Source organism: Hyaena hyaena, unplaced genomic scaffold (assembly GCF_003009895.1).
Source record: "Hyaena hyaena isolate Hyena2069 unplaced genomic scaffold, ASM300989v1 scaffold_844, whole genome shotgun sequence".
Lineage (NCBI taxonomy): Eukaryota > Metazoa > Chordata > Mammalia > Carnivora > Hyaenidae > Hyaena > Hyaena hyaena.
The window spans coordinates 403,271-413,994 of NW_024081476.1; the positions used below are offsets into that span (position 1 = coordinate 403,271).

The window sequence follows — 10,724 nt, forward strand, 5'->3', positions numbered from 1 at the left end:
TGGTTAGGTTATTAGTTTTCCTCCTGGTGCTTTTCTGTTATTTCCAAATTCTGTGCAGGGAACAATTATGACATTTAGAGAACCAGACAAAATGTTAATTATTTTTAATTATGAAAAAGAAGAAGCAACTGGGATGCGGCGATGAGCCCTGGGCTCAGAATGAGGAGCCCCAGGTCAAGCCCACTCTCACTTCCCACTTGTGTGACCCAGGGCAAGTGATCCCACAGAGTAGGCATAAGGTTCAAAGAGTAAGATGAGAGTATGGTGAAAATGCTTTTGTAAAAAATATTGATGGAAGGGACCTGGGTGACTCAGTCAGTTAAGCATCCGACTCTTGATTTGGTCACAGTTGGTGAGTTCAAGCCCTGCTTTGGACTCTCTGCTGACAGTGCAGAGTTTGCTTGGAATTCTCTCTCTCTCTCTCTCTCTCTCTCTCTCTGTCTCCCACTCACAGTCTCTTGCTCAAAATAAATAAATAAACTTAAAAAATATGTTGATGGAACTTTTCAAACATATACAATTAAACATTGCAGTGAAGGCCCATGCACCATCTTCAACAATTATCAACTTATTTTATTTCGATCCCCACCCACCTTACCCCCAGCCCCACTGGAATATTTTAAAATAAATCCCAATCATGCTCTTTGTTTCCATAAAGGATTCAATACTGAACCACTTTTTACATTTTTCATAATTAAAAGATAATACGTGTTACAAAATTGGAAAATGAAGAAATAATATACAAAGGAGAAAACAAAAATCACCATAACCACACCATCCAGAGATAATATTTTAGAGTAGTCTATTATTTATTCTATGCACACGTATCTATATTTTTAACAAATGTGGGATCCTACTGTCTATCCCATTTGTTAGATATTATTTTATTGAAATTATAGAAGTAATAAAATCATACTACAGAAAAATCAAGAAAAGATGGAAGTTACCCATAATCCTTTACCACCAATATAAAAACTGTTAATATTTTAATATATTTCTTTCCTGTTTCTTTCAACTAATATACATACTGTTAACACAAGTGGGATTGTACTGAATATGCACTTTTCAAATTATGAATCTGTTTTAATTGTAAGAAAATAACATAATCATCAATGCAGAAAAATTTTAAAAAGGAAAAGAAAAATATCACCCATATTCCATTACTCAATCATAATCTCCATTAACATTTTGGTGAATCTATTTCCAATTTTTTTATGCACATATAATTTGTTAATGCTTATTTATTTTTGAAAGAGAGAGAGAGCAAGCAGTGGAGTAACAGACAGAGAGGGAGACAGAGGATCCAAAGCAGGCTCTGGGCTGACAGCACAGAGTGTGGGATCCGAACTCACAGACTGTGAGATCATGAGATCATGACTTGAGCCAAAATCTGATGCTCAGCCACGTAACCAACTGAGCCACCTAGGCACCCCTATGCACATATAATTTTAACAAAAGTGGGAGCATACCATTTATGCAGTTTATTAACTATAAATTCGTATTTAATTATAAGAAAAATATCATCATATTGCATAACATGAAAAAAAGAGAAAAGATCACCTATAATCCTACCACCCTACTGACCCTGATGTTGGTTTGGTGTTTTCCTGACCATTGCTTCATTACCCATATTCATACATGATTGGAAACATAGTATTTAATTTTCTACTCTGTGTTCTCTGCAACTTGGCATCATATTTATGCAACTTTGTACCCATCATTTTTTATTTAATATTTTGTTATGAACATTTTCCCATGAATAAAAGAGTTTCAGAAATGAGGATTTTTTAAGTTTTTATTTTTTGGTGTCAAGGTATCGAGGTATGTCCTTACCATGGACATTTAGATTGCTTTTTATTTTTTCAGTACTGTAAATAATTGTGCTCCAAACATTCTTGAACAAAGATGTGCTTTTTACATTTTCTACACACATATTCAGCACATGTTTCTGGAGACCACTCTATGGTCTCCAGCAGTCCTCTAAAAAGTGGTCACCTTTTATTGGTCTCTAATTTACTTTTGTCATATAGCTCAGAGAGCCTTTGGTTCTGGAGGGGATAGGATTTTGAGAACAAATCTGTGGTTTCCTCTCCCTCCCCTTCCTGATTTCATAGACCTCCTGTATCCCCTCTCAGCCTGGCTTTTAAATTAATCAGTCAGTTTTATTTAACCTGAAGTGTATGAGCTGAGACAGGGCTAGGAGGCAAAAGGAAAATAAAGAATCAGAAGGCACAATAACAGCATTTGTTGACCACTTAACTGCACAGCAGGCACCAACCAGGCTAAGCTTTTCCTTGAATCCTTGCAACAAACCCACAGAGTTGCTACCATTAGTATCCCCATTTAACAGCCAGGAAAACTGAGGCCCAAGAAACCCATATGGCCTAAGATCATACAGCTAGTAAACGGCAGTGTAGGAATTTAAACCTAAGTGGACTGACTCCTGAACGTGTACTCTCCACCACCAGTCTAGAAGGCCACCTTTTCCTCGCAGGCAGTGAGGTGTCAAGGGTGAGGGTAAGGACTCTACAGTCAGCCTGACCCAGATTCAAACACCCGGGGCTGTGTGAACTTGGTCAAATCTGAGACCCGGTTTCACCTTTGGTAAACCCTACCTCACAGGGCTGTCGTGGGAATTAAATGAGATGATGGATGGGAACATGCTAGGCCCGATGCTGGCACACAGAAGGTTCTTGCTGGGCAACCATCCTTGTCCTCTCCTTGCTTCCCAGAGCTTGGGATCTAGTTGCCAAGTTGGAGATAAGAGTTCAGCGGTGAGCTCTGAGCTGGGCTGGAGCCGACTGGGAAGTCTGTGATCAGGGCAAATTTGCACATAGAGGCAATGTCTCCTTTGCTCTCTCCCTGCCTCAGCAACTAACTTCCTCTCCTATTTCCCCCAAAAGGAAAGGGATGGCTTTTGTGCTCCACAACTGAGTGCTTGAAGCCCCTCTCTTTCCTGCTCCCCAGAGGGGGATGATGACAAGGGGGATGACAGGAAGTCACTAGTGGGGAGACACTCTCCGGCACGGGGGCACAGAGAATTGTGGCGGAGGGCGCTCCTTTTTCGGCCCTTCAATGGTCCGGATGGGGGAGGGGCTGGCTGTTGAGCAACTGCTCCGGAGACACTCCAGAAGCCGAGATGAACATATGCCTCTTTCTAACAATTGGCCTGGGAGCCATCCAATAGATGGAGGGCGGATCTGACACCTCCCGGATCCGGAGCCTGCAGCGGAGCTGCTGCCACTGTTTCCAGACCCGCTGCAGGGAGGGGGCAGAGGGGGAGGGTAGGTCGGAGGTCCAAATTAGCAACACACAATCCCAAACCCTGGGGTCGCTCACCTCAGGCAAAGACCAAGATGGCCTGAGGGTGTATTTCACAGGCAAACACTGTAGGGTTTCTGGGTTCCCACAGATCCCACCTTTTATAGGAGGCAAAGTGGACACGACCCAAAGATCTTTGGACAAAGTGAGAAATGGTGTGTGGGGTGTGGTTGTTCAAGGGGTTTGTGTTGAGGCAGGGTGAGGGAAAGGAACAGAGCAGCGCAAGGTAGCTTTTGGGGCTGGGGAAGGGGGTTAGCTGGCGTCCAGAGCACGCCCTCCGCTTCCTCCAGATGTTAAGGAAAGGCCTTGATCCGTCCCTCTGTTTGCTCCCCATCCTTAAGTCAGTAAGCTGGCTAGTCTGTCAACAAACAGAACTTTGTTCAAAGAGCAAATGCAGGGCACTTAGGGGAAAGGGGGTGGAGGGTAAAGGGAAGGAAGAAAGAAAGAAAAAAAATGACAGAAGAAAAAAAGAAAAAGACCTTTAGGTCTTCAAATCCAATTAAGAAGATGGAATACATACATAGTGAAAATGACTTCATGACAGTCCCTCACCTCTTTTCACTTAACATCATAACTTTTTAAAAAGAGCATGTGTTTTATAAACAGTGTAAAATGAGCAGTTACCGAAAGGGGCCAAAAAAGAGAGTTTAGGAGAGGGATAATCCCTGGTGGCCTTCCCGTAAGAGGTGAGATGGGAGCTTGCTGGCCACAAGAAACATGAACATGAAAGAAACATAAATGTTTCCCTTAAATATTTATAAGATAGTATCCCAACCTGAGAAATATGTGCTCCAAATGCAAAATGTTATTCCTGCTAGATGGAAATGATTATATAATCGTAATAAAATAACCTGGCATCATGGGAAGGCAGAAGCTCCGGGCTCCGGGGCAAGCTCTTCGGACCCGGCTGCCAGTTCTTGGCTTTTCGGCGGCGTGCTTCCTGAGCTGCACCTGGCCCCATGGTCCCAGTGGGCAAGCTTATCACCGCGTCGCATCCCGCCAGCCTCCTTCCGCCAGGGCTGACCACAAGCGAGAGTCCCTCGAACCAACCCCCTGCTCAGGCTTTGAGGGAAGCCGCCGCTGCCGAATAGGCCCTCCATGAGCCTCTGTCCGGAATCCGGGGACTTTAGGGGGAAAGGGACTCCCAGCATCAGCCCTTCAACAAGATGGTGCGGCCCAAAGGGGGCAAAGAGGCTCGGAGAAAGCCGTGCAGAAAACTCAAATCCCGCCCGGCCGGCACCAGCCCGGTCTTGTGTGCGTCCCCCTCTCCCGGGCCGTTCCCTGGGCCCATAGCTCTCTCCTCCCAACGTCCTGAAGCCTGCTCTGGCCACCCGCTAGATTTAGGTCAGAAAACAGACACTAACAGCTCTCCCTCGCCTTAGCGAAATTGCTAAGTGGAATTTATTGGGCAAGTCCATGCAGGGAGGTGGGGAGAGACCATGTCCCGGGCACGGGCCACCCCCAGCTTCAGAAGCGCAGGCGTCGGCCTGGGGCTCAAAGCTGAGGGTGCCCACGGCCTGGGCCCCCCGGCTCCACCCCGGGAACCGCGGATGGTCCCCGGCGCTGTCCGACCCGCGAGGCCGCTCGGACTCCGTTCCCCAGCCGGCCCTTCGCTTTCACACGATCCGCGGTGACTGCACCAGCTTGAGCGCCTTTAAAGGGCCACACACGCCAGCCGCCGCTATAAAATGTTCCCAGCGGCACAGCTGCAGAAGGGGCACCGCTGAGCTGCCGAGAGGAGGCTCGCTCCGCCCGGCTGCCCGCCCGCAGCCCGCCTGCGAGGGGTCGTTCTTGGAGAGGAAGAAGAGGGCTGAGGAAGGCATAGCACCCGCTCTGGCCCCCGGTGAGTATCCAGTTCAGATTTTGCCACCAACTCGCCCACGAGCCAGGACATGTGCTAATAATGCCCTAAGCCGGTTATAAAGACGTGGAAATTGGGGGGGGGGGGAAAAGGGGGGGAAAGGGTCTGTCCTTCCTGGGATTCCTAGCCGAGTCCAGCCTGCTGCCGTTTGCGTGTGCGTCAGGGCTCTCCGGGCGGCAATGGGGGCTTGAGAGCTGGGTCCCTGGCGCCGGGAAAGGAGCGCGGCGGCCGCCACCGCCACCGCCCGGGAGTCAGGCGCCGAAGCTGCGGGCGGGCGGGCGGGCACGGGCGCGGGCCGGGGCTGCTTGGCGCGGCACAGTGCGGTGCGGCGGCGGCGCGGCGCGGCGGTGCGGGCTTTACCCAGGCGCCCCGGGGTCGTGTGGCACTGAGTGCGACCGGCTCGCGGCGGCGGTGGCGGCGTGCGTGCCAGGGGCTGGGGGCTCCGCCGCTTCGCCCGCGGCTCACCGGGCTCCGCGCTTCCCTCTCTCCAGGGCAGGCGGCTTCGCAGAGGTAAGCCGGGCGACCGGGCAGGGCGCTGAGCTGGTCGGTGGGGCCAGGGACTCCAGCGGAGCGGGTGTGGGGAGCGGGCGGCGGCCGGGCGGGCCGGGGGGCTTCGAGGGACTTGTTTTCTGTTTGAAAGCTGTTCCACTGGGGGCGGAGGGGCCCCCGACCGCCCGCCAGCTAGCCAGTTCGCTCGCCAGCGCGCCCGCCTGCCCGCCAGCCGGGCCGGACGCCCGCTTCTCCCGGGGAGACCGCAACACCTTTTCTCCCTGCGCCCGCGCTTTCTCCAGCGTGGCTTCCGCCGACTTTGCTAATCGCCCGGACCGCATCTGGACGCTCCGGCTGTGGGGCTGCACAAAGCTCAGGTTTCCTTCGGGGACTGGAGACGAGAAGGGCTTTTGAGGGCCGAGTTCAGCGGAATTGCGGGATTGAAGTTAGCCAATTTGGGCAACTTGCCTCTTCTGCCCAGCCGACCTTTACTCTCCCCACACGCACGCCCACACACCCACGCACACCCACGCACACACCCCTCTCCCTATAAACGAGGGCTGCTGGGCCGGGCAGCGCACTGAGTCCCTACCTCGCGGAGCGTCGGACTTGGAGTCAGACCGACCTGGCTGCGAATCCCGGCTCCGCCACTTTCTAGCAGTGTGACCTCGGGCAAGTTACCGAACCTCTCCGAGCCTCTCTCACTCTTCTCCTAGCGGGCTTATAGTACTGACTACAGGCGACTTGGCTAGCGGGTAGGCTCAGCCTGCGGCCGCGTCGGATACTCAGCGGGCGCTCAGTAAGTGTTGGTGAGGCGCGGGAGCGGCCGCCGCCGGCGCGGAGTGCGCCCCCGCGCGCGGAAGCACCGCGGGGCCCCAAACTCGCTGCCGAAGCCGAGACCCCGCACTCCTTCCTGCCTGCTCATCCCTTCTCTACTATCGGTTCCTGATACCGCACTCGCGGGAGCCGACGCTCGGGGCCCTGGTGGCCTGAGTGCTTGCGCCCACAGCGCAGGGATGCTCCCAGCCGCCCCCACCTCCCGCAGCTCCACCTGGGATGCGGCGGGGAGGGCAGGCGAGCTGTCCGCAAACAACAGGCCTTTAGTTTTCAGGTGGCGAAACTGACTGGTCTGGTTAGAGCGCGTCCAAGCCAAGCCGCAGTACTGTTTGGATTTTTAAATTTCTCCTTCTGAGTGAGAAAATAGCAATCGAGATGGAGCCATCCGGTTGGTGCCATTTTAACTTTTGGTCCCCCAACAGGTCAAAGACGCGGCCCCCTACCTGCCTCTCCCTTCTCTCTTTTTCCTCTCCCCTCCCCACCCCCATCGAGGCGGGACGGGGCTGGCGGCCCAAGGGAAGATCCGTAGAGGAGGGAGGGTGGCGGGACCGGGGACTGGTGGCTGGGGCCCGCGACGCGCCTGCCGGCGAGGAGGCACTTGTTGCTTCGGGTTATCCAGCCGCCTCTCGCAGCGGTTTCGCAGTGGTCAGCTCGCAGCTTGGAGAGAGGGCTGGGGCGTTTCCGCGCTGCCAAGTTTTACCTTCGAATGGACTGGGTGGCAGATCGGGGACAGAAACTCTGGGAAGCAGGGACCGGGATTCTGATCGAAATGATATTGCCGCGTCAGACGGATTAAATAACACTTACTGAGCGCCTACTGAGCCCAGACCCAGGCCGGCGGTCAGGGCTGGCGGGGGGGGGGGGGGGGGGGGGGGGGGGGGGGGGGGGGGGGGGGCGGAGGTGGCGGTGATGGGAGGCCACAGATCCGAATGGAAACAGGGTCGCGCCTAGGGGAGCTCCCAGCCTGAAGGGGGAGACATGGTAAAATGGTCTTCCCCAGGAACTGATATCAGAACAGAGATACTTTTTTTCTCGTTCTTTTTTTCACCCCTACTTCTTTTCTCTCTCCCCTGTTTCTTTTTGTTATTGTTGTTAATGCTGTTGTGTTTTCTCTTGTAGTTCGGGTACCTAGCGGCATAGGAAAGGGAGGCTGGATAGGAACAGGAAAAGATGGTCAAGGCTCCCCACCCCCAGACATTTTTTTATTTGGCCATGAAATTGCTTGACACCAAAGGTGCTGGGCTCTTGAGGATGACCTGGATTAGATTCCTTGTCTTGTGATCGCTGGCTTGAAGTATTCTCCTGTTGCCTCAGAGAAGAAACAGGGCTCTCCAATCAACTAGCAGTGGCAAACCCAGAAGCTGATTTTCTCATGTTTTCTCCCCACCCCCTTCTTTCTCTCTTTTTCTTGCCTCCATCCCCGATAAGTGGCGATGATAAAGACAGGCAGTAATCGGTCACTTTGTAGAAGGATCTGAACAGATTTCTAATGACCACTGGGGAGAGGGAGGTAAGGAGAATTCAAACCTTGTTAGAAAGATTAGAGATCCTTGTTAAGGTCCTGAAGAATCTTTGAGCTACTGAGCTACGAGGTATTTGTAATTAGGAAATTCTATATCTCTAAGTCATCATGAAGGCTAGAATATAGGGCTTTAAAAAAAAAAAAAAAAAACAAGCTTCCAGGAAGAGAACTTGAGATTTTCCAGAGATTTTTTTTAATTTTCTGGTTTGGGGGCATTCTTTTCCCCCTCATCACCTTATCCTTTGGCACTTGAGCTAGGGAATCATTTCTTCGGGAGCCATTTGAGTCATTTCGGGTATGATGATTTGGCCAGTGGTCAGGTGAGGCATGTGGGTAGAGGAGTGCTAGGTCCTGCTCCCAGAACCACAGCTACCTGATGGGAAAGCCATTGCATCTTTGTGCCTCAGTTTCCCTCCAGGAAGAATCATTCCCACTAGTCACTGCAGATGGGTGTGGTGTTGGGCTCAGAGCAGATATCCTGGGAAAGTCCAGTGCTGCCAGAGCTGTCTTGGAGACATGGAGGAAATCGAGACATTTCTAGTTGCTCTCTGGCTGCCTTAGCATCCCCGGACCATCCTAATCAGCCCGGCTTCTCTCATACCCATGCCCAAGGCAGGGCTCGAACCCCATGATGTTAGCTTCTGGGACATATTCCTTCCCTGGGCCGAAGCATCCAGCTTTCCAGGTCTCCCTTGCCCTAACTCCTTCCCACTCTCTCCCAATCCCAGTGGAGGTCTCAGACCTCCAGCCTGGATGTCAGTGGCCCACTGAAAAAGTGTGCTACTTGCTCAGGGACATTTCTGCCCTCAGAATCAGAAGCCGTGAACCTCACACACATACTTGGGGCTCCGAAGCCACTCGCATGAGGAAACAGTCACATGTTTCTCTCCCCCCTCCCCCATCCCTCCTTGATGATGTGGGTAGCTTGCTGCCTGGGCAGCCCCTGGCTAAATCAAGCACTTTTCCTGCCTCAGGCCAATGTTCTAGCTTGATCTCCTCCCTGTGCTCAGGTGGTTTCTGGTCTTTGGTCTAACCACGTTGCTATCCTTGCCTTGTAGCTGTGTGGAATTGCCCTGCTTAGGGCTTTGCTAGTGCTTTCTTGGTCAGTGAAGCCTTTGTCCTTATCGTGTCTTTTCCCTCACATACAGCACAAAATCTCCAGCTGGCAGCATCATCTCCCACCAATTTATCCAACTTCTGCCAAGGCTCTGAAATGCCAACCATGTCGAGACCTGCACTTGATGTCAAGGGTGGCACCTCACCTGCAAAGGAGGTAACTGGTGCCATTTTGCAGATGGAAACCCTGACACATGAAAAGACTAACTGATCTGGGCCTGGTGATAGACCTATGCATGGTGTCTAGTGTCCTGGAGCAGAGAGGGAGACAGCAGGGATTTCTCTGGGGAGGCTGAGAATAGTTGCTGCCTAAATGTGGTCAAATTGAATCCAGCGAGGTGTTGGAAGATGGCAGATAAGGGAACAGAGAGGTAGAAGGGGCATAAGACCACTCCATCGTAGATTGCTGTGAGGCTGAGAAGAGAGCCAATGAGATACCCTTTTCAGAATGATGAAAGAAAAAAAAAAAAGAATGGTGAAGTGAAGGTAAGGTCCTGGGGTGGGGGGCGATGGAGGGGAGAGATGAAAACCATGAACCCGCTGAGGACGGTGGGTACCCAGCACAGAGGACATGGGTCTGAGCTCAGTGCTCAGAACCATGGTAGCAAAAGGATACTCAAGCTGGGAGCCTAACCTTCCAGGGGGCCTCCGTTCCTCCCTACCACTAGCCCCAGAGGAAGTATATGTGGGGGCTCTCTGAGCCTGATGAATGATGCCGTCTGAACCATTAACAGGGCTACCATGCTGTGCCTTTCTTTGTCTTCTAGGATGCCAACCAAGAGATGAGCTCTCTGGCCTACTCTAACCTGGGGGTGAAAGACCGCAAAGCAGTGGCTATTCTGCACTACCCTGGGGTAGCCTCGAATGGAACCAAGGCCAGTGGGGCTCCCACTAGTTCCTCGGGATCTCCATCTCCAATAGGCTCTCCTCCCACCACCCCTCCCACTAAACCCCCACCCTTCAACCTGCATCCCGCCCCTCATCTGCTGGCCAGTATGCAGCTGCAGAAACTCAATAGCCAGTATCATGGGATGGCCACCGCCACTCCAGGCCAACCTGGGGAGGCAGGGCCCCTACAAAACTGGGGCTTTGGGGCTCAGGTGGGAGGGGCGGGGTCACTCTCTCCTTCTACCGGTGCCCAGAGCCCTGCTATCATCGACTCGGACCCAGTGGATGAGGAGGTGCTGATGTCGCTGGTGGTGGAACTGGGACTGGACCGGGCCAATGAGCTGCCGGAGCTGTGGCTGGGGCAGAATGAGTTTGACTTCACGGCAGACTTTCCATCTGGCTGCTGATGCCAACTGTCCCTAAAGATGGAGGAACGAAGCCACTGATTCTGTTGTAAATAAAAATAAAAGTTACTTACAAAGAGATGGGCCAGCTGGTTGTGTTCCTCATTGAGGTCTAAAGGCATGTAGCATGGTCTGGTTGTTCCTTTTAGCAATTCTGAGGCCCATGGTGAAGTGGTGGGGGGATAGCTGGGAGGAAGGGGGAGGCCCAGAGGGGGCTGCTCACCAAATGCCTCCAGCCACTGCCACTGGCCCTTAGCCCTCCAGGAGCCCAAGGACCTAGCCTCAT

General features: G+C 52.2%; 1 protein-coding gene across 6 annotated transcripts; it reads left to right on the plus strand.

Annotated features, from left to right (window-relative positions):
- Positions 1 to 4,808: 4,808 nt before the first annotated feature.
- CITED1 (Cbp/p300 interacting transactivator with Glu/Asp rich carboxy-terminal domain 1) lies at positions 4,809 to 10,519 on the plus strand. 6 transcript variants are annotated; one of them, XM_039219865.1, is made up of 4 exons: positions 5,297 to 5,336; positions 5,674 to 5,692; positions 9,179 to 9,303; positions 9,914 to 10,519. In XM_039219865.1, the coding sequence occupies exons 3-4, from the start codon at positions 9,244 to 9,246 to the stop codon at positions 10,439 to 10,441; spliced, it is 588 nt and encodes a 195-aa protein (XP_039075796.1). In that variant the 5' UTR covers positions 5,297 to 5,336; positions 5,674 to 5,692; positions 9,179 to 9,243; the 3' UTR covers positions 10,442 to 10,519. The 6 variants fall into 6 exon arrangements, with proteins under 6 accessions (XP_039075794.1, XP_039075796.1, XP_039075795.1 ...); XM_039219863.1 differs by lacking the exons at positions 5,297 to 5,336; positions 5,674 to 5,692 and adding an exon at positions 4,809 to 5,164; XM_039219864.1 differs by lacking the exon at positions 5,297 to 5,336 and having other exon boundaries at positions 5,571 to 5,692.
- The last annotated feature ends 205 nt before the right edge of the window (positions 10,520 to 10,724 follow it).

Bases quoted from the DNA above. Each gene is read 5' to 3' on its own strand.
- CITED1 (XM_039219862.1), top strand. The intron at 9,304-9,913 runs GTAACTGGTGCC...TTTGTCTTCTAG, and splicing joins GCACCTCACCTGCAAAGGAG to GATGCCAACCAAGAGATGAG.